Raw genomic sequence first — 24743 nt, forward strand, 5'->3', positions numbered from 1 at the left:
AGTGGCTGAAGCATACATGCATGAGTTTCTCAGCTACTGCATTTCACATCGAATTTACATTTCTAGTTATCAGTAACTTCAGGTGATTATCCTCTAGCAGTTCCTATTGGCATACCTATTTTAAGCAACAACAAATGCTGAAGCAATCTCACTACTGTCCCCAAGAAACTGGACATCAGTTCTCTTCAGCGATGTAGTATTTGTAGAAATTTTAAACGTCTTGTGACAGCACTAGTAACTACATTCAAACAACTGACTGCCAAAGGTTGAACTATTAACTGGTTCTTTCAAAAAAAAGAAAAAAAGTCTAGCATTTTGGGTTTGTGGTATTTGGTGTTGGTTCTCAAGACTCGTTTTTGCTCTCTAGGGCTCCAACCACCATGAATGAAATTTCATGCTAGGTGCGTATATAAAGGACAAAAAGGAAATACAGAACCTTTTCTTCTACTTTTTGTAATAGATCAGTCTGAATCTGTCTGCAAGAAAACAGAAGAAAATTGTGTAGGAAAGTGTATGGAAGCTCCTTGTCTCAGAATTTGGCTGGTACTACTCATTCTCCCCTTCTGTAATACACACTATTTTTTAGAAAGACTGTCTAAGCTCAGACAAAATTTGCATGTGTCAGCAACATTTGCTGTCATCAGGATATGCAATGAAAATTTACATGTTTTTTAAAAGTTTTTACTACAACACACATGGAGAGGTTACATTTTCAACAAATTTAATTCAAAAAAATTGGTAAAATACACAAGGTCTGTTTGTCTGCAGAGTGCCTGCTCAAGTTACTGCCCTGTGCAAGTCATTTGACTCAAACAACAATGTGAAATACAACAGCAGGTCCTTGGTTTCAGTATACCAACTTTTAATTTGAACCAGTGAATAAATTGCCCAAGTTTGCATAAAAATTTTTTTCTATTGCAGCTATGGTTATTTTATTCAAATAAGTAAGAAAATTCTCTTCCTCCAGAACTTTTAGAAGTACTTCAAATACCTTTTGGTGTCATAACACTGCTTGTTATGCTAAAGCAGTCTCTAATGTTAAAAATTATACAAGTCTGGCAGAACAAAACTACATTACAAAGCCCAGAGGTGTTGATTTTGAGGCTGTTTAGAATAACTTCCCATAAACTCCTTCTATACCTTAAGAGCTGCACTCAGTTTCTAATGCCACTGAAGTTTCCTAATGTTTAGAAGCCGAAGTACTGACTTCTGTTGTTTTACTGTGCTTGCTACAGTTCTAACAGGTGTCTTTTAAATAGTGAGTTGACAAGGAATCGTCTGAAAGTTTTTCCAACAGTCAGGTTCAGAAACCTGGGTGTGGCAGTGACAGAAAGCTCCCTCCAGACCCATTCTCTGGCTGATAACAAGTCTGCTAACAGCTAAGAACTCTTACAAAGACAAATTTCAATGTATCATCACTTTTGCCAAAAAGAAAGCTATAGTGTGAAAATAATATGTAACCATTAGTAGTATAGATTTAGTCTAGTAAGTGTAGCATAGATTTAGTTTACTTGAAGTCTCTAAACTCACATTTAATCCCACCAGCTTGATTTTTATTGAAAAAATGCTTCCTCTTGTTGGCTTTTAAAACTTTCTGTTCAGTTTGTTTTCTCTACACCAACACACAAGTGCAACAGCTAAGAAACGGTGTTCCCTGCAAGTGTCAGGGGCACTGACAGTCAGAACCAAGTCCACCCTTCACAAACATTCAATGTTGGGAACTCCAGTCACAAAACACAAACCAAATGATTCAGTTATAATATCAAGCTGCTATAAACAGAATTTCACTTCCAATTCATTGTCACTACAATTTCAGTAGGCACTTCGATTTATTGCAATATTTTTGTATTTTAGTATAGGTTATAGTATTATATACATCTATGAAAGCAATCATCAAAACAAATATTTACAGCCCTTTCATTTTTCTAAAATATTGAACAAATTTTCAGCCAAGAAATTTGATTCCCCAGTACAAAAAATAAAAGCATGTAAAAAGTTAAATTCAAAACATCAAGAATACAATATTTTAATATTTTTATATTAAAGTATAAAATATTTTAATACCAAGTATAAAATATTGTGTACGTATTATATTGTATAATATTGTACAATATGGCGTATAAATTATAAAATATCGTAAATATTGCATAATATAAAGTATAACATATTATTAAAAAAAAGTTTTAAAATAACTCATGGTGTTCAGTATATATTCTCATTATGTGCTACCACTTCCTTATTTTAACATGTAAGAAAAGAAAGGCCTTTTCTGCATCACTTGCTGCTTTAAAACATTCAAAAGAACAGTGTTTGACCTAAATTTAAATTATGTAACCTCCGCTTCTTTCAGTAGGAGCTTTATAAATGTAAATAAAGACAGCTTTTGGTCCTGACATGGAAACCTAATTGAATTTTGAATGAACTAGAACACAACTACATTTTGTTACACGAAGTTACATTCACTCTTCACAGCTACCAATTGTCAGACAAAAATTAGATCTTTGCTGTAAGCAAATACACCTTGCGTGTACATGAGACACGAACTTCTAGAGAGAATATTTAAGATTCTCCAGAACAAAATAGGCAGGGTTACTCCTAAGTTTCTTGTTGGTACTTCAACATTAGACTGTTAACCTCTGTAATACCCAAAGCCCAGAAACAAAATTGCCGCCTTCCATCACTGAATTACTACTCCTTTTTATGGCAAAAGAGAACACAGGAAAGGAGTAAAGCCCAAAGACTTCATTAATGCCTAATTAAGGTTTAAAATATCCAGAAGTTCATGTTAAAATTCCTTAACATTCCATACAAACTATGGCAACCCACAAATATTGCAACAGCAACAACAAAAATATAAGAGTCACTATACAACTAGCAAAAGGAGTAACTTCAAGCATTTCACTAGATTTTGACCATAACATTATACACAATCCTTTTTTCCCCCCTCCTGGCAATGAACACTTGCACAGACTAATTGTTTTACTTGAGATTTTCAATCAAAACCACACTGTACATAGTGCTGTCACTGTAACTATCTTCTGAGGTCACCATTTTTTCTCCAGTTCAATTTTACAACTCTAATAATAATGAGGTACAAGAAAGACGAGAGTCAATTGATACTACTACATCATAATCTACTTTTTTTCCTGACCTAGAAGGAATCTGAATTTAAAGTTTAGAGAGGACTTAGTACTATCATTTCTGACTTAGTAAATTTACAAATTTAATATTCCTCTACATCACAGAACTTCCACTTCGGTTTTCTGTGTTTCTTTTTTTCTAAACACATCTACCTAGTTACAGCTTTAAAAATGGAAGAAAAAAGAAAAACTATATTGACTTGTAATATCAGAAACAAACGTAATGAGGTACTGCAGCAGAACAGTGACACGAAATAACTACAAGGAAGCTCTGCTCTTGCACAGTATAAATCTTGCACAGGAGCTGTAAAAATTCGAACACTCAAGCTCTTCCCTCTAGCCATAAAAATTATGTAATACATGCTGCCTCTCTCCTACATACGTAGAGAATACTTTTATAGAAATGGTTTCACAAAAACATTGCAAACTGGTGGAGCAATCACTACAGTAACCTGTCAAAAACTGTCAAAATGTTTAGAAAGATCTTTCCTTACTACTGCAGACCTTTATTTGCTAAAAGGAATAAATTGGAAGGTGCTATTTGGATAGTCTCAACTACTTAAACTGCATATCCACTTAGTCTACACCAAGGAAAGTTAACAGTCTTTTGGCCTTGCAGTATATGACAAGCAACATGATAACTCTCTTTTCATCTCACTAGCAAAGACATATTCAATATATTGTTCTACATACCATAAACCAGACTGCTCAACACTGTAAGAATTCACGAGAAGAAAAATTCAAGTTGGCTGCCAACTGTGAACTTCTGACTTCATAACAATTTCTATCACCCTAAAGGCTAAAAGCGTTACTTTCCAAGACAGGGAATTTCTGGAATTTGTCGCTACAGGAAGTTACGGAGGCAGATAGTATCAGAAGGCTAAAAATGGATTACAAGAATTCATGGATAACAGGTTCTTTAAAAAAAATAAGAGGAATCAACAGGCACATTCCTCAAAATCTCAAACGAAACAATTTCTTCTAGGCTGCTAGGAGAGCAAGATGCCATGTGATCACTAAGGGCTGGAGCCTTCCCAACAGCTTTCCCTGGTCCTGGTTTCTAGGACAGAGTATGGAGCTACTGGTCAACCTCAGGCTACTTCCAGTTAGTGATGCCACTGTATTACTGACAGCTCTACCTCATGCAAAACCAAGTTCTTTCCACAGGCAGAGAATCCTAGAACACTGACATTTACATTGTCTGAATTATACATCCTGCTCTCATTGTTTTGTTATCAAGGGAGTTGTATCTAAGACAGGAAACATAGTCGTTAAGATTAAGAGCTTTCTATTCTTTAAAATAGTCAGAAGGAAGTCTCATTTTAAATAAACAGCCACACTGCCTAGAGATCAACGCTGACGAAATGTTAACAAGCATTCTTTTTTTCTATCTAAAATTAATTTATCTATCTAAAATTAATATGAGATTAAGGATCTTTCAAACCTAGTTACATGATTTCTAAAAGTAATCTACTGCTCCACTACCTTTGATACGTTCTTATCTAACATTTCATAACAAACCAATCAACCTAAACCAAGTCCCCAGAAGCAATGTTCTCTAATTATCAGGCATCCTAGAATCATTACGGTTGAAAAAGACCTCCAAGATCATCTGGCCCAACCATAGCCCTAACACTAACAACACCCACTAGACAATGTCCCTAAGCACCACGTCCAACCTCTCCTTGAACACCCCCAGAGACTGTGATGCCACCACCTCCCTGGGCAACCCGTCCCAGTGCCTGACTGCTCTTTCTGAGAAGAAATGTCTCCTCATTTCCAACCTGAACCTCCCCTGGTGCAACTTGAGGCCATTCCCTCTAGTCCTGTCACTAGTTACCTGTGAGAAGAGGCCGACCCCCAGCTCCCCACAGCTTCCTTTCAGGCAGTTGCAGAGAGCAATGGGGTCTCCCCTGAGCCTCCTCTTCTCCAGGCCAAACAACCCCGGTTCCCTCAGCCGCTCCTCACAGGACTTGTGCTCCAGGCCCCTCACCAGCTTCGTAGCCCTTCTCTGGACACGCTCCAGGGCCTCGATGTCCTTCTTGTAGTGAGGGGCCCAAAGCTGAACACAGCACTCGAGGTGCGGCCTCACCAGAGCAGAGTACAGGGGGACGATCACCTCCCTGCTCCTGCTGGCTGCACTGTCCCTGACACGAGCCAGGATGCCGTTGGCCTTCTGGGCCACCTGGGCACACTGCCGGCTCATGTTGAGGCGAGCATCAACCAGCACCCCCAGATCCTTTTCCTCTGCACAGCTTTCCAGAGGCTCTGCCCCAAGCCTGTAGTGCTGCATGGGGTTGGTGTGGCCAAAGTGCAGGACCCGGCACTTGGCCATGTTGAACCTCATCCCATTGGCCTCTACCCATCGACCCAATCCATCCAGGTCCCTCTGCAGGGCCTTCCTACCCTCCAGCAGATCGACACTTCCCCCCAACTTGGTGTCATCTGCAAGCTTACTGAGGGTGCACTCAATTCCCTCATCCAAATCATCAATATTTAATATTAAAGAGGATGGGCCCCAACACCGACCCCTGGGGAACACCACTGGTGACCGATCACCAGCTGGATTTCACTCTGTTCACCACTCTCTGGGCTGGGCTGTCCAGCCAGTTTTTAACCCAGCACAGAGTGTGCCTGCCCAAGCCATGGGCTGCCAGCTTCTCCAGGAGAATACTGTGGGAGACCGTGTCAAAGGCCTTGCTGAAGTCTGGGTAGACTACATCAACGGGCTTTCCCTCACCCACCATGTGGGCCACCTGGTCATAGAAGGAGATGAGGAGGTCAGGCAGGACTTGCCTTTCATGAAGCCATGCTGGCTGGGCCTGATCACCTGGTTGTCCCACATATGCTGCATGACTGCACTCAAGAAGAGCTGTTCCATCACCTTTCCTGGCACCGAGGTCAGGCTGACAGCCCTGTAGTTCCCCAGGTCCTCCTTACAGCCCTTCTTATAGATGGGCGTCACATTAACAAGCCTCCAGTCATGCGACATCTCTCCAGATGACCATGACTTCTGACAGATGATGGAAAGCGGCCCATCAATCACATCCACCAGCTCCCTTAGCATCCACAGCTGATAGATGATGGAAGACAATATCAGAAAACCATAGCTCCATGCCCCTCTAATAGCATGTTATCAGATATATGAATTCAGAAGAGATGACACCTTGAAGTACAATGCAGACTAAGATCAGATTTTAGAAAAAACAGATCTCTACATTCTCTGATGAAATTCTGAGTTCAGCATTTAAATTGTAGAGTGAGGAAGAAAAGATTATGATCTTTTCTGCTACAGGCAACAACAAAGAAACATTATTATGTGGTTTTGTGACTGCTGTATTTATTTACAGGCTAGATGGCAACAATCATCCTCACTACTATGGTGCAAATACACACACTAAGTGCATAATCTCAGTAGTGTGGAGTTGCCCAAAAAGAATGCTTAGACTTCCAAGAGACACTACCCTGAAAAGGGAAGCTAAACACAGTGAACTTTATAGGCTTCTAGAGATATACAGCCTGACATATTCTTAAGAATTTTAAACCAAAAAAAATCATGTAAGTAACTGCTGAAAGACAGTTTCCCAGTGCTATTACCTTTAACTGCTCAAAAAACTATATACAGCAGTGTTGCTACATGATGTCAGAAGAGAAAAACAATCCTGCTCCAGTTGGAGAGCTAACAATAGATGCAGTGCATTCCACATCTCAAACAGAGCTGCAAGTAATCCTAGCATTTTTCACCAGTCACATGCAACACACAGCCTATGTCACTCAAGTCTTCCTAAACTGTGGGAATGCTTGTCTAGGGGCTTCCTGAAGCCTCTTTTTAAAATGGCATTTTCAATTACAACCTCTGAAAATGAGTTCAAGCAAACTGCTTCTGAAGTGGTTCAAGTTGTCAAAGTTCTACCCAAACTGTAGATCAAGGCACTTTAAAATTAGAAAACAAAAGCTCCCATTTTAGACAAGAGCCTATTTTGCAGACAAGACATATCAAGAAATTTTAAAATGCCAATGAAATTTAGGATTGACAGTTCAGCTGGCATTTGTCCAGTTAATTGCAATCACATAAAAATATTGAACATCTTCACAAGAATAAAACATTATTCTTGTATAGCTTTAATTGGCATTCCAAGAAATAACATTCAATTGAACAGTATTACTGTTCAATTAACTTCAAGATTTAAGACAATAACAGCAGAAAACCAGATATGCAACATTAGACAAAAAAAAAGATTCTACTTCTTATTTCGACAAAGCTTGCATTGAACTACAGCTTTAGCAAGTGCTAAACATCACTCATCAGCATTTTCTGAAATTTAGACAAAGCACACATCAGATAATGAGCTTCATAAACAACATTTATTCTGACCAAACATAATTAAATTCCAAAACCCTAAACTGAGCTCAGCTATTGAGCTAAAACACAGAAAATGAGAACAGCTATATGCACTGACAGGTGCTTAAAAAAATAAAATATAACAATCAACTTCTCTTTATCTCGTTAATTTTTTTGTTAGCACCCCCATGACCTCTGGGCTACAAACCCAAGCTATAAAGATTACTTGGGATATGTTCTCCAGATCACCCCACCTATAGATATTTGTAATTCCCAAACAACCATCTAGAAAGTGCGCTCTGCAGGTTGAGCTAACACAGACGTCAACTGCCAAGTGAAAAGAAAGCATTTGTTTTGTTAAGAACTCACTGATAGAGATTTAAAAACCAAGCATCTCTTTCACATTTTGTCTCTTTGCTGGCCCTACTAGTTAAGATACATACGCAAGAGTGAAAAAGCAACGATCATTTTCGAATGGAAAACAATCCTACCACTAAAAAAAAATTTAAAAAAAAGCATTTACCTCACACCTCTGGATTTTTCTCCATATGGTAAATTAAATTTTTCCTGTATATGCATTCCCTAGAACTTGGTGAAAAAACTGGACACCCACCCCACTCCCATTCACTTTTTGATCTGTTCTTCCATATTTTCTATTAAGTGTTTCAAGTCTAACATCTGATAGGGAGAAACTTCAGCATGAAGTTACTCACATAAATCTAAAGATGCTTAGCAGTGTACAGCAGATTAAAGGAACTCCGCAAAAAAATCAACTACTAACAGTATCTTGTTGCAACACAGAAGAAAAACAAAACTAAAAGGTTTCTACAATTTTAAGTAATTTTGCAGTCAGCAGTTGCTATACTGTCAATTTTTAATGAAAGCTCATCAAGTTTTGAGAAGCAAGTAATCCATGATTACTAGTCTCAGGGTTTATCCACTACGTCTACCAACTAGCTACACATAAAATTAGTAACACTGTCTAGCGGTACTTCCAACACTTCGTCTGCTACCAAATGCAAATAAGCCATGTACAAAGAAGGCAAACTGCACCTATCTTTTCAGGTAGCATTTCTGCTAGACACAAAAGCCACGACTACTGCTAATTATATCTCAGCTAAATTAGCTCTCATGATACAAAATAAAAGAGCTTCAGTCGGATTTATTTTCAAGTAAAATATTCTGCTCTAAAAACAATTAGGTTATAGTCTATGAGAAGAACATACAGACGGCAAGTCAAAAAAATATTACCCAATACACTATACTTTCCTTCAAGGTTTTTAAACAATGTAGATAGTTAAAACAATACACATCTTCTAATAAAAACCTGAAGTTTCTCCTGAAAGTCAGAACATTTTAGATTCAGTACACTACTCAGCCACAATCCACTGCAGCAGGTAACAGCCTGGATCAAACTGAAAGGATTTTAATCAGAAGTATGCAACACATGGGAAACATGACTAAGGGAAAGAAATCTGAAGTATACTATAGCTATGTAACTTTAGTAAGCGAAGAGGTGAAGGCAAAGAGTTATTTTTGCAAAACCAACCTCATCCCCTCATTCAGGTTATTATCAGTAGGCTGTAACCTGACCCAACATCTTGCCCCATACAAAATTATACATTACTTGGACCCCAAGACGGTATTCTTCCTCAATTTGATGCCTCAGACACCACCAGTGAATCTAGTACTATTCTCACTCATTATGTCTTTTCTCTGCAATGCCATCAGTGATACTCACAGGTATAGCTCCACATTGCTTCTTATAAAGCTCACATTTTCAACTGTGCAAGAAACTGCAAGCTGTTTTCTCCAATGGAGAGCTGAAGCTCAATAACTGGTGCACCAAATCTATCTCAATCATTTAATCCAAGATGACCTAGGGCCCTTTCCCCTCAATGGCTATATGATGCTTTCTGTGCTCTGAAGGATTAAGGTATACACTGAAAAATTTAACATTTTTAAGTTTAGGCTCCGCAGTCTCATGTTAGTCAATAGGATAACAAGTCAGGAAATAACTAATAAGCATCTTGACAACTATGAACAGCTCAACCAGTACCAGAGGACAAACTCCTTAATACAGAAAAAGTAGTCAGTTCTTACAGAAAACTATGAGACCATGAAATGATCCTCTCTCCAATTTCCCTTTCATTACAGGCTTTCCAACCTCTGCAACATAGAAAGACAACTAAGAAAAAAAAAGCAGCCTTGAAACAACAACCTAATTCTTCCTGCAAATCAGAATTCAGTCGCTATTGGGGATGAGTTCAAGTACTTCAGCAAAGTTTTTACAGAATTTTGCATTTGCATACAGGTATTAATGAACAAGATTAATGAACAAGAAGGTAGGTTAACATAACAGACCACAAATACATAAAGAAGTTAGCTTCTTTCAAACAGCTAAACACAACTTTGGACTACTCCTATCAAACCTACAGGACTTGCCTCAACTTAAAATCAGTTTTCAGCAGGAAGGTGGATACAAGAAGTTGACTATTTTGTAATAGCCCTATTTATAGCAGAATAGCACCTGAACTGCAAGAGAAAAAAAATTAAGATAAAGTATTACCCATTCACAGATTGCTTTCATCTGGCAACCATCAATGCAGGAAAAAAATTGTTAATTTACTGCTGCATCTTTTTGTTCGTTTTGGATTTCTACTCCATTATACAATGAAGCACGATATGAAGCATGAACTACAGACATCAATGTAAAAAAAAAAAAAGGAAGAAAAGATTGGGGGGAACAAAAGATTTTAAACAGCATTTGTTCCTAGGTGTTTTTGTTAGTTTGTTTGTAGGTGTGTGTTGGAAGGGGAGGGGGGGACAAGCGTTGCTCTCTGCCCCAGATTTGTACTTTGAATTTTTCTTTAACCTTGGGTGTTCTCAGCAAAATCACAGCCATTACCAGACTTGGAGAAAAAAGGAAAGGGGTAGGCTACATTACAACACAAACTCAGACAGTCTTCTAGCAACGTTACAGTTGGATTTAGGATCTAGTTAAGTAACAGTTGAGGAGTACGTTAGACAACTGAAGATAAAAATAAATGGATTAGTATTTTAAAGCTTTTAACTTGTAAGTGCTGTTTATCATAAAACCAAAGTGGTTTTAGAAGGCCCATTTTCTACTTGGAGCTCCTTTCAGATTTACTTAAATAACCTACCTCAGCACTACTTACAACTTGCATCTCAAATTTATGAATTTCCCATGCATGCACTAGACTTTCTGCACGTTAAAATAAGATAGTTTCATTCAAGTTACAGCTTCACAACTCACCTACTTCCCCCACATACACAGAGCATCCTCAAGAAGAGAAGGCAGTTTTTGAAAGTTCCTATAGTTCCTTCTGCCAAAGGATATCATTAAACCAAGCCACTACAATGTTAAAAGCTACAGGCAGTACTCTAATTTGTGACGGTAATTCTGAAACAAAAGAATGGATTCACTTTTCCAAATAAGAAAAAAAAAGCATCCCCCACCCATGTCATGACATCATTTCTCTGTAACAGATTTCCGTATTGGGTGAGATCAATACAAAATGCCGTAAGAGTGTTTTACATTGCAGCAGACTCTTTTGTGGACACTGAGAAATAGTATTTATTGCTTTTGCCTGGGAACATGCATGCAATGCTCAAACAGTTAGCCCTGAATTAAGCAGCAAACTTATGGAAGAAAATGCTATTATTAAATACTGCCTTTCCTTTAATGATACTTCATGCATTAGAGGCATATCCTTGGTAAAACAAGGAAGAGAACAGCACTGCAAGATATTTCTGATCTTTCTTAACTTTATTTTGACTCTTCCACTTTTACTTTATCAAGAAGCCACACATAAGCAAGCTTAAAAAAAAAACATTAAAACACACATGCTTACAAATCTGCTTCAGACTGACAACTGAAAGATATATTAGGTAATGGCATATCTCAATTTTAAGAGCAGAAAAATTAACACTCTTTGACCTGCTTATTTTAGTACCTACCTTAATTTCAGTTTAGATTTCATAAAATAGCTTTCAAAATCCAGAACGAAATTCAGAGAAGTGCTTAAAAATAAGACCTGCTACTGTATAGGATAAATGTCGTATCAGGTAAGACAGTGCAATTTTATTCTTACAAGCACAGTATTAAACATCTGCAGCTTTCAAATTCTGTATTTGCCATTCATGCTGCATGACATTTTTTTGAAGCAAAGATCAAATTAACATCCTCCTAGCCTTCAAATATTATTTTTGACTTCTTTTCCACTATGAAAGTCTAATTTGATTATGGAATAATGCCTTGCCAGTGCTGCTGTTTGTCCATTACCGGTTTCAGAGGCACAGAACCTAATTTTCCCCAAACACATCTTTAGCATTCCGGAATCCATCCATCTACAGTGAATGGGGAGAGGCTGAAGAGTTTGGATGCTGCCATCGTTTTTTTTTTGTTTGTTTGTTTTGTTTTTTTTGGGGGGGTGGGGAGAGCCTTGGTTTCAGACAGGGAAGGGAGATGTCAACATATTCAAATAACAAAGTTATTTCTAATCACTACAAATTAACTGGATTTTTTGGTTTGAAGATTCATATAGTATACCACCTGCATTAACTTTCTCTGCATCATGTTTTAGATGTTTTCAGAATCCACAGCCTGAGGTTTTTCCATACAAGAAATGTCTCCCTTTTGAAGCCTTAGCATGTTGCTTGGCAATATCATCCCACCCCCAGGAACACAACCATCGCCCCTTTTTGTCTGCCTGTGCCGCACAGGTGTCCCACACATCCAAAAACAAAGAAAGGCTGTGCAAGCGTGCTGACGTGCACAGTCACAGCAAGCACCAGAACAGGAACTCCGATACATACTTCGTACTACAGTCCTACAGGAAGTCGGCAACGTGGCCTCCTGGTAGAGTATAAAACGAACGTGCAGAGCTATGTGCAGGGAATACAAATTTAATACACCCTGGACTAAGTGACATTCTGGTTGTCGCATAGCAACAGGAACCCACTGCAGAAAAACAATATGGAACTTTTTTTTTTTTTACTTGCCAAGCTCCCATTAACCCCAGCCACCCTGAGAACCAGAACATCCCCAGAATAAACATTACTCTCCTCGCCAACCTAAGCAAGGATCCGAGGCACAACACCTAACTTTTTACATTTAAAAAATTCAGTGTATTTAAATGGTCGGAAGACACGATGCTGCTGAGACAAAGTTCACAGCTACACTGAACGTGGCCAGCAATGCTTCATTTCTAGAGTAACGTCCAAGAAGAATTTCTTTAGATGCTCAGAATCTCTGTTCTTAAGAGAGGAATGCTTTCATCATTTTATGCCAGACTTTTGTCCTACTGAACACAAAACAAAAGCTCTCAAATTCTAGAAGAAAAGCCTATGGCTTTGTTTCAAAATAGTTTTGCTTCATTTTGTTTGGGGATTTTTTTTATTTGTTGCAGGGATTGGTTTTGTTTTAAAGAAAAAAAAAGACAACTCAGATTACGTCGAATTTAATCTCTGTAATGAATTTTGAAGCAAAACTACATGTGGACATTTAAACTGTTCCTCTTGCTTGGAGGTAAAGGTTTTGATAAGCCAATATGAATTGCATAAAATCTCTTCCCCTTTCCCCAAAAGTGAGGAAATTGCGATCACTCAGCTGGCTGGGAAATTGATACATTACAAGGCATATGAAAATATGGACTATCAATCTCCTTTGGTATTTTGCTTTCTTCTTTTTCAAAGCCCTCCCCATTCCCAAGAAAGACAGTGGTATTTTGCCAAGAGTTACAAAGGAAGTTTCTCATGATTGATCTTTGGGGGTAAGTTCACCCCCCAGACCCACCCCAACTGCAGGCATACTTTAACATCAGGAGCCCTGTTCAACTCCCAAAGAAAAATGCAAGACTTCAAATAAATGCGTGATGAATACTATGCCTGGAAGCATATAAATAAATCATCGAACCTGAAAGGATTCCTAAAAGTTACACAGACAGTTCAGTCTTCATCCTAACATCACTTACAAAGTAAGTATAATTTATTTAGAAGCAAAAGTTAAGGAAAGAAAACCCTTATTATATAAGGCCTGGGTAATGGAAATCATGCCATTAACAAAGTTACATATATTTCCCAATTCATAATAGCTAAGGATTTCCCCTACATTACTGTCACTTGCCTCCCTCCGTATTCCTAACCGTGGAGCTGCAGAACGGACTAGTTAGAAGCCAGCTACCTGCCCACAGATGGAGGCTGCCCATCAAATATAGGGACTCACATGTTCACACTTAGGCAGCATGCAGAGGCTAACAGTACGCATCAGGAACAGGGAGTTTTCGTTAGCATTGGAAGAGGAAACAGTGAGGGAGAAGAGGTTGCTTGTTTTGCATCCACCTTCCCTCTGAAAAGGGATACACGTGCATTGAAGGTAAGATATTTACAGCACCCAGAAAAGGCTTAGATATACACACCTCTATCTTGCGATGACTAACTAGAGACCTCAACAGGGCAAAGATAAAATCCTACTATTAAGTATTAGCCATGCCTAAGATGCAACCCTTTCCACGCACCCCAGAGATTTACCTATGTGCAGCCACTCTAGTGACCCAGACCACCTCTCTATAAAAATAATGCAGATGGGCTCCTCAAACAAACCATACTGAACATTTCCTCCACTGATTTCCAGTGGTCAGATAATTCAGAGGAAAATACACTCTCACACACGAACAGTAACCTCTGAAAAGGATTTTCACAATTTTCACTTTGACATCTTTCTCTGCAATGCCATCTCCACTTCCTCTATGCAAGCACCATGGTTGCAGAGCAGTACAAAACCAAGTGTCAATTTAAATAGGATCCTACCTCTGCTTACTTGCTTTGAAGCACCTAATTCTTCACTTTTTTGGCTAAGAATTCAAAATTACAAGCTACCCATTAAAAAAATAAAACACAATATCTACCTGTATGCGCGGTGTGCCTGTAACAATCCACACAGTACAAAACCTCCACATGGTGTCTCCAAAGAATTGAGTAATTTTCTCAAGAAATGAGCACTGGAACATCTGAAAACTTGCATGTGTGCCATTCCCCATCAATACAGCAGCTGACCCAGTAAGAGATATTGCCTCTCCTTATAAAACCTTTGTCTTGTTTATATTCTCAGAGCAACGCAGCTACAGCAACAGTACTCATAACCTACAAAACAACCTTTGTGTTTATCTTATTGCCATCCATTTGTGCACTTATCTATTGTTGGGAATAGTGGCAGCGGCAGGGACACAGGACCGTTCTATCACTGAGTAAGAAATGTACAGCAAATAAGAAGTGTACAGTAGTATCCATCAGTTTCAAAGCTGCCTTTAGAGTATAGCAAACCAAGAAGTCCAAGATAAACTAATCTTCTTACAGGATGGAAGAATAACGTAAGACATCAGAAAAATACAAAATGAAGCCCCAGAACACAGCAGTACAGGTTTCCTCACCTCATAATATGGTTGTACTGTCAGATGAAAAGTCAAGCAGCAACCATATGCAATTCATATACGGTGCCATTAACTAAGCTGGTCACTAAAGAGGACTACTGGATTCATCACACAATGTTGCGGAAACCGGAACAAACAACAGCACTACCACAATCTTTGAGATTATACCATAAGATCTTTAAGTTGCAAAATTTAATATACTTCTTCATTCATTCTCCATTTCAGACCAAATGGTTTGTACCTGACTTGTAAGGCAGGTCAGTGTTTAAAGCGTATTTCATACACGCACAGAAAATGGAGGCACAAAGTATCATCTGCTTCCTGTGCCATCCTCATGTTCCACTTACATCAGAGTGATTTGGCTAAATAAACCAGCATGTAATGCTAAATTAAAATGTAACAGTAGCTTCTTGCATTCTGATCACATTTCAAGCTTTTTTAATCAAAGCAGGCATATTCTGAACGAGGGAAAAAAAGTACCTCTAAACTTAATTTCCTTTAAAAAAGCAGTATTTTTGCTAGAATAGTATACAACTACAGCCAACCTACACATGCTCTGAAGTAGTATGTTTACTGGTTAGACTTACACATGCAAAGATCATGCACGTGAGGTTCAGCAGTGATCATTTTCATAACAGTACTGTCGTTCACTACTTTATCTCTGCCATAATTAGGTTCATTTGGATTAAGTTTCACTGCTAAGTATGGCCACACCTTTTATTTTAGGCCACAGATAACCATTTTTATTCTGAAGTTGTAAAATTCATTTAACTTAATCTACAGCAGCCAAACAGTTTTCTAAAAATACGCTTTGTAACCGCATTCAAAAACAGTACGAGTTTTATAGTAAATCTTCACTGTGTTCAATTTTAAGTCCAAATTCAACAGGCTGTTACCTTAGACTAAATACTTTCATAGAAGAGTCAGCATTGTTCAATGGACTAAGGTTTGCCAAAAGGCTGGTACGCTTTCCTGAAATATCAGCAGGAGTTTAACACAGGAGAGGAAATAAAATGTACACATCACTATGCACTGTTTATAAAATACACTAAGCTTTTAAAAGAGAGCAACGAAGGGAAAAGATTTCAATAGAATAAAGCAATACAACAAGAAAACAAGTCATCAGAAGCAGCAGCAGTATATATTCTTTATTGTAACGAATCACTGACATGAACAGCTACAGTAACTAGAAGAGAGAAATTCTTGCTAGCCTAGAGTTGGAAGCTTGGTGCCTGAAAAACAATCTCCCCCCCGCCCCAAAGAGCTATTTCAAGAGCTAGCGACTTGAAGAAGCAACACTACTAGGTTCAAGGCACAAATTTACACAGAGCATATGCTGAAGTTTGATTTGCAAAGAGACAAACAGAAAGTTGAATGTAACCTAAAAATACCAGCCACCTCTTCCCTCCAATGCCAGTAAAAATACCACTAATACAGAAGTATTGAAAGTTTTTTTTGGAAATGCATGAAATACAATGGAATCTCAATCACCTTCCTGTTTAGCATTTGCATTTTCAATCCGTACAGTAAGAACAATGCAACTTAAATGAAAATCTCCACAAAATATACGATCATATCTGCTAGCATCACATGCAAAGACATACTGTCTTACACAAGTGAAATATAAAGCATTTACCAGTAGTTCCTCAACTGTGAGGAGACCACAGTAAAACATTCCCTTAACTACATCACCTCCTAAGTGTTTCAGTTAAAAATCTGTTATCAGTGTCATCTCCAAGGAAGTGGAGGATGACAGTAGTCAGCACCCTAAAAAAAAAAGCATTAAACCATATTTTAGGATTCTGCTTTAAGAACAACACAAATTGACTTCTAGAAAAAAAAAATTCTTTCTAGAAAGAAAATACTCCTCTAGCTGCTATAAAACTGCAACTAAGTATAACAAAGGCTTTACCTACACCAGTGATTACTTATTCCTTTATTTTTCTGCTAAATTCAAAAGTTTTAAAAATTTTTTTTTTTAACTATATGGCCCATATACTTAGAACATACAACAACCAAAATTCACCTTCTTTATGGAATTTGCAATAGATATACATCACTTTAGGATCTGATTCAGGAAACTGAAACTAAGTTCCAAATTTGTAAATAAAAGAAGAATGAGAGAACGTTTGAAACAAAATCCTTGCAATCTTATTTGTGCTACAAACTAGGAGTTTAGGGTTGTTTCTGGCAGCAGACCAGTCCAACAAAACAACATTTCTGTATCACACTCCAGAGTGCAATCAGTTTCCACTTCTCCCCCCCATACCTCAGGGGGTATCAGCACCTTTTTTTTTTTTAAACCACAGTTAGAAAAACAGTAACATTAAAAATTAGCCACATTGCCACACCACAAATTTAGAGAAACATACTAGTTTGGGACTAATTTTTTTTTTTAAACCACTATTTTCCTATATATAAGCAAGCTTTGCCTGGAGAATTTTCAATATACAAAACTAAGAGCAGATTTTTTTTTTTTTTGGCCAGAATATTGATCATGGAAGTTTTTTTGCATGTGCTTTCTCTTCTGTTTAAGTTAGCCCCGCCTAAAGATTACTCACAGAGAGTGATGGAACTTCAGCTCCTTGCGCTCCCTTATGCGTTGATTCCCAAGCCACGTACTTACTACTAGCAGTTCAACTGAGAAGACAAAGCAAACTAACAATTTATCTAATGACACAGTGAACTTTTCTTCACCAGGCTGGCGCTGGCATTTGGGCAGCACACCCCCAAAACTTCACATTTTCTCACGAGGAGCAGTTCCATAAGCTGCCTGTAAGTGCCCACGGAATTACGACATAAGGAGCACCAGGAGCGTAACACCGCCAAAAGATGTCAGGAATGATTTCCCCATTTTTTTCAGGAACTTTTAAAGCATTAATTGTGAAATAGCTACAGTAAAGCAAGATGTGCAATTAGTGACATTGGGCAGGTGGAGGCTTATTAATCATTAGAGCAATTAAACAGCAGTAGCTGAAATAAAATTGCACGTTTTCATCTAAAGCCTGTATCAGTACACAGCACTTTAAACCAAGGCAAGGCAAAACAAACTCAGTTACTTAGATGTCATTTTTTCTTCTTAAAGTTAGAAATGTTTAAAGTTAAAACTAGGTGTTGCAGACATCTCTAAAAGGGAAAAAAGATTATGTATGTAGCCCAACAAAAAGAGCTATACACAAAACTAGTTATTTTCCATTTGTATTTGTGACAACACAGGGTAAATTAAAGCAGGGAGAGCCACTAGGGCCACAGCACTGGCTTTTCATACAGCAGGCTTAAGTATCGCCAGATAGAAAAGTCACTTTGCTCCCATATTAGTCCCAAGGGAGATGCCAACATCCCAAGAACACAACACAGTTTTATACAATTCACAAAGACTGGCAGGGAAAAGGAAGGGTGGGGTGGTGAAGCGATCGTTAAAAATTACTTAAAATATTGAATCTGTTCAAGAAGGATTGTAGGACTTACCTCTCTAGGTTTACTTTTAGCTACTACTAAAAAAAAATCACGTTTTCTTTTTTTTCCCCCCCAATCAAACATAAAAAGATGGTATCTTTTGCTTTCCCTCAGCACTAGAGCACTCCTAAAACCTAAACCCGTCTAGATGTTTAGAGAGCTGGCATATGTATTCCTACACTGATGAGTGGAAGCAGGCATGAACTGTCAAGAGCAATTCCAGATGAAAGGTCACAGTAAAGAAGAGAATAATATCTGTTTCACAAAATACATTTGCTCTCTAGTAATGAAAGCAAATGACTCTATCCAGCAGTTCAATAACCCACTTCTACAATAGTTCTGCATGAATTGCGCTGGCACGGCAAGCGGCAGTCCTCATTACTAAGTATTTCCAATCATATGCCTAAGGCACTGCAGATACGTCACTCAGGGCGTGTGTTCGGGAAGGCATCCACCGAAACAGGTGCTGAAAGAATAACCTCTTTACACAAGCGTAGAAAAAAGGCTTTCACTAAACAGCAGTCTGAAGTAGGAAGCCAACCAACTTGGTCTTGTTTTCTGACCTCCAGTAACAAACGATACGAAGCCCTGAATCAGAGTCAAGAATACATGTGTATATAGCATTCCAGAGAGCATTCCTGATTTATACACACTCCCAGACTATTTCTAATTTTTAGAGGCTGACAACATAATTGGTAAGATGGTCATAAATAGCTTCTGAAAAAAAAAAGTGATTCATGCATCCTCCATTCACACAGTAATCTTTTAAAGACTTACACTTTTACTATCAAAAAAAATTCACTAATCTCTATCCAGATACCTTGAGGGCAAAACAGTTGTCAGATTCCCTATCAGGTGGGCAGAAACAACCAGTCCAGAAATTACTTTCAATTGCCACAGATAAAACACGAGCTGAAGTCTGCACTTCTATCAGACAGATGACTCAGTCCATCTGTTAGTTTACTTTAGAAGACGGAAAGTAACCTGAATTCCTGTACCCACCTGGAAAAAACTGCCTACACCTCCAATGTTGCTCTTGAGACATGAGCAATTTTTAGGAAGTGTATTGGCTCCCATTACAAAGACCCAGTCTAAATTACTGGCCTGCTTACAATTCCAGTATTTTGTCAAATACTTCTTAACTGAATTAAGCTTTCTAGCTCAAATATACTATTTATGCATGTATTAAAACTAAAATAAAGCCAAAATTCCAAAGCATTACCCTACATTTTGATGTACACAATAACTTAACATTGCCACTGAAATTAATGGCTTCTTCTACTCTGGTATTTTACCTTGAATAGCTGCAGTTACAGCAGTAGAGCTTAGTGATATGGTTTAGTGGAGGACTTGTTAGTGGTAGGTCAAAGGTTGGACTAGACGATCTTGGAGGTCTCTTCCAACCTAGATGATTCTGTGATACTACTGTCACTACTAACATTATGTTCTTGTATACCTGCTTGTCTAGGAAAACTACAAAACATACATGGGACCCTTCAAGAATTCCTAGTCCTAGTGAAGGTACATGCTTTGTTACTTCTGCATGGGCTTTCACTCCTATATTAAAGACATTAAAAAAAAAGGGAGTATGATATCAGACATACTAGCACAAAATTTAGAATATAATGAAGGCTTACTAACCCCAGCACAAAATACAGACTTAAGTAACAAAGTCTATTCTAGGGCAACATACCTGAGCAGATAAACTACTGAATGTGAGCAGAAATTTTAATGAGACCACAAATTTAACTATTTTGAAAAAAACGAGGATATGACATGATTTCCTAAAAAGAAAAAAATCTGCAGCAATTTAGCTGTTTGCCCCATCTAAATATACAATAAACCTTCACACACACAATATGCATAGAAGCCTATCAAACACAAATTAATGTAGTGAGCTACGAATATGAGTTAAGTAATGAATATTGGTGCCCAGTGGCGAGAGGCAACAGGCACAAACTGAAGCACAGGAATTCCTAGCTGAATGGGAGAAAATATTTATTTACTGTAAGGGTGACAGTGCACTGGAGCTGGTTGCCCAGAGAGGTTGTGGAGTCTCCTCCTCTGGAGACATTCAAAACCCGCCTGGGTGCCATCCTGCACAACGTGCTCTAGGTGATCCTGCTCGGCAGGGGTTGGAGCAGATCATCTCCAGAGGTCCCCCCCAACCTCAACCATTCTGTGATTCCGTGAGCTCTAGAAATAATGGAATTTAAAATTCTAAAATAAATAAAGATCTAAAATAATACTGTTTCTTTCCCAGTTCCTGAAACTTGGGTAACAAAGCCAGATTAAGCAGTCTGCTTTCTCACTAGCACACTAATGAAAAACAATTCTTTCCCACACAAAGAAATGGATGTAGAAATCCCAAGAGAAAGCCGTACACAGTTTGATTTAAAAAGTCAGCATCTTGGGAAGCTCATTTATTTTTAGAGTAAGCATACAAAATGAGCTAGATACCAAAAAATAAAAACTTAAGATCAATCAGTTAGCCTTCACTGCAGAATCCCAACTGTACCAGTAGTTATGTTTTTCAGCTTCTATAACACAGATTTCAACATACCCTTCACTATCATTCTGTTTACACATGAGCTTCTTGTATAAATACAATGGGAAGTTACGCTATTCCTAGAACAAGGGCACAAAATTGTGCTGCTATTTATACTTTAACTACTTTTTCCCAGCACCACATTCCATTTGGCTAGCAAATGGAAATCTCACCGAATACACCTATTTCTGGGTTCCTATTATAAGTCCGTTCAGGAACTACATTAAGAGCAGTACTTTGTCAGCTAACCACAATACAATAAGAGAAATGGGTGTTCATCACTATCAACTGTTTATCTAAAGCTGGTGGGTGGCTGTTCAAGTTGTGTCCTGAACTGAGTCACTTCATTCTTAAGCTGGACCTTTTAACTGCGATGCTTAATATTAAGTCTAATAAACTTTATCGGCCACCTGCAACCCTAACAGATGCTACCCAAAGAGCATATAAATTTGATTCAAATACAAAACAGACTACTACGAGAATTAATTCTTGCGTTCAACTTGTGCTGTGATGTTCGCATCTTACTGAATTGTCATTTTACAATATCAAGATGCTGTCTACAATGATGTTTAATTTTACCTACCACAAGGACAACTAGTTTGCTCTTTAGTAACTGATCATCTAAGCAGCCTAGACAAGATGTGAGACCTTAACATGAAATTATCATGATCATGTCAGGTTGACATGGCCGAAGATTGGGTTCTCACACATGTAGGCACCAAACGACACTACAGAAACTAAGTTTTTTTTTTTTCTGGAAGGGGGTGGGGGAGCATCCACCTCACCTCAGAATGACTTCTGATATTTGTTTCTTTTTATATAAATTGGAGCGCCAACTGCATACTTACCTATGGAACAGCAATAGCAGAACACTTACGCATTTCAGGAAACCATCAACATCATTCATGTCAAAAGCATATTTTCAGTAATACCTGCATATAGAAGAGCTATATAGGAAGCACTGGTCACTTATCCTTATCCACCTTCTCACTCCTCCCCCATCAGGGCTTGCCTTAACCAGTAAATACACGCTAAAATTCGTTGCTCAAACATAATAGGGTGTGCAGATATTGGTTTAAACATGTTTCAGAAATATAGCGTCAATCCTAGTCTAAACAAGTCCAAAGGGAGAGCGTGCAGTGAAAGCTTGCCATTGTACTGGAGCTGGACCAATTAAACACAACCGAGTCAATTTAATGGTGCCTCTATAGAGAGGAAAACACTGCTTTAACCACATCGTTTTCATAACTTGTGTAGTTTAATTGGTACAGCTTGCTTCTTTTTTTTCCAAAAGGTTTGGAATCGAGCCTCTGGAGTCAGCTTTCTTCAAAATACCCCATGACCACTCAGCAAGCCCATTCAACTCGCTGTGGAGCTTCCCTCTTACCAGCTTCGTGTTGTGTACTCAGGAGCAGGTTGAAAGTTTCAGGCACACAACCAGATCATTTGCCGACGTTTACTAACTGCTTGAAGTCAACGAATCAAACACCTAAATAAGCAACCTAAGGGAAGGTTCAACACAGGCACTTTCCTGTTGTGCTGGTTAAGAGGAACATTGTGCTGCCTCTGAACTGGCATAAGCCCTAGGACACATACAGTTACATCAGCGAGAGCACAGACTTGCTGGTAGAGCTTACTTCACTCAGCATCAACCGCACATTGGAAGTATTTTTTTCTGCCAGCATAAAAAACAAATTTATACAGGGCTTCTCAAGATGTTTGTATCAACCTTCGTGAGATTAGCAGTACTCAGTACACTGTTAAAGATTATCGAAATAAAACTGCTAATGTTTGAAGGATCCGTATATGAAGGATCTGTAAGGTTTTTTAAGTTGTAACTTTGAACTTGCAGGGCATCTCATTTCTCCAGAGTAATATGAATAAGGGAAAATAAAGTATCATGACACAAGATGAGGATTAAAATAACGTACTGCATAAATACTAACAGTTAACAAAGAAGACTAGAGGGAAATAGAGGAACAAAGTTTTGTACAAAACGGGGGGGGCCTCGCCATGCTTCCAGCTGCGAGGCTGCCCTTTGCATGGAAGAAGGTGTGGACGCATGGGGGGGGGCCAAGAAGTTCAAACCCCGTAATTAGGGTTTTGCTGTGCCCCGGAGGGAGCACAAAGGAGGACCCGGCCCGAGCGCAGCACCTCCGAGGGCAGAGCCCGGCTCCTCGCCCAGCGGGAACCGGGGCCAGGCCTACACGGCGCCCAGAGCCTCGCGGCCGCCCGGGAGGCAGACCGGGGAAGCAGGAGGAAAAGAAACGGGCGCGGGGCCGAGCGGCGGCGGCAGGAATTGGGCTCCAAATGAATGAGCCCGCAGCGAGCCTCGGGCGCCCCGCGGGGCAGGGCAGCGCCGCGTATGGGCTCGGCCGGCGGCGGGCACCGCCGTGTTTACACCCGAGAGCCCCAAACGGCTGCGAGCGGGGGAATCCCCAGCCCCCCGCTCCCGCTTATTGATCGCACCGGGAACAGCCCGGCCGCCGCCGCTGCTGCAATGCAACACCCGCCGGTAAACGGGGAGGGGGGGGGGGGGGGGGGGGGGAGAAAAAAAAAAAATGGAGAAAGAAAGGAAGAAAGGGAGGAAGAAAGGAAGGCGCCGGGAGACCCCGCTCCCGCCGCGCCCGGCGCACCTCCGCGGCCCGCCCGGCCCAGCAGGCGAGGGGCCGCCCCGGGGCACGCCGCGGGCCCGCTCCCTCCCCGCGGGCCCCGCAACTCCGCCGCCGCCGCGGGGGCCGGGTCCGGCGGGGCCGCCCTTCCCCCACGCGGCGCTAACAATGGAGCCCTCCCCCACCGCGGGGCTCCCCCCGGCCCGGCCCCCGCCGCCTCCTCCTCCTCCTCCTCCTCCTCCTCGCCGTCCTCCTCCGAGCCCCCCGCCGCAGGCTGCCGCGGACCGTTAGAGGCGGGGGCCCACCGCCGCCGCCCGCGGCCGGCCCCTCACCTCATGGCGCTGCCCGGCGTCGGGGAGCCGCTCCCGCTTCCTCGCTCAGCTCGGCGCTCGCCGCGCTCCGCTCCTCAGGGGCCGGCGCCTCAACGGACGGACAGCGAGAGCCCCGGCAGCCAGCGCCCGCCCGCCCGCCTCCCTCCCTCCCTCCGCCGCCGGGCCGGGCCACACCACCGCGGGGCGCCGGGGGTGGGACGGGCCGGAGAGGTGGGGGAAAGGGGCGGGGAAGAGCGAACCAACGCGGGGGGGGAGGGCGAGGGGAGAGCGGAGGAGCGCGGGGGAGGCCGGCGGCACCGCCGGGGCCGGGGGAGCGGCGGGGAGGGCGGGGCGGCGGAGCCCACGCCCCCCGTCAGGGGTACGGCCGCTGGGGGGGGTGGGCGGGAGGCCGGGCCTCAGGTGCGGCGGCGCCGGCGGAGGCAGCCCTTTGTCCTCGGCAGCCGCCGCCCCCGCGGCGAGGCCCGGCCCGGGCTGCCGGCGGTGTCCGCGCTCCGCTCTCCCCTCTCCTGCCGGGAGCCGGGATCCCCCGGGGGCCTGGTGGGGACCCAGCTCCCCCCTGCCCCGCTCCCTCAGCGGCTTCTGCCGGGCTGAGCCCAGCGCTCCCCTCGGTGCCCGTTGACGGAAGCGAGGGGCGCCTATCCTGACGGCTTCCAGCGACGGGAAGGCGTCCTGGTGCTTCTGCGTCGGTCATTTTTATTCACCATTACCGTTGTTGTCTAGGGGTTCGGTCATTAAAAACGTGTGAATTAATGCATGTAGTTCAATACATTTCTTCATAAACTGCTAGATTTTTAGATATAAAAAGGTACAGAATTTTATAAACACATATATACACACGTGTGTATATATATATACATACACC

The 24743-nt window shown here is 40.7% G+C and overlaps 1 protein-coding gene across 6 annotated transcripts in view; it reads right to left on the reverse strand.

Moving 5' to 3' along the window:
• The window catches only part of ENAH (ENAH actin regulator), a 98114-nt gene extending 73909 nt beyond the window's left edge, over positions 1-24205 (reverse strand). For 2 of the 6 annotated variants that reach the window (XM_080586296.1, XM_080586295.1), the window contains exon 1: positions 23882-24205. In XM_080586296.1, the coding sequence (XP_080442422.1) occupies positions 23882-23886 (5 nt within the window). In that variant the 5' untranslated portion in view covers positions 23887-24205. The remainder of the gene's footprint in view (positions 1-23881) is intronic. The other 4 variants (XM_080586297.1, XM_080586298.1, XM_080586299.1 and 1 more) reach the window with 4 other exon arrangements.
• Between the last annotated feature and the right edge of the window lie 538 nt (positions 24206-24743).

This window comes from Anser brachyrhynchus (assembly GCF_964034855.1).
Source record: "Anser brachyrhynchus genome assembly, chromosome: 3".
In the NCBI taxonomy this organism is placed as follows: domain Eukaryota; kingdom Metazoa; phylum Chordata; class Aves; order Anseriformes; family Anatidae; genus Anser; species Anser brachyrhynchus.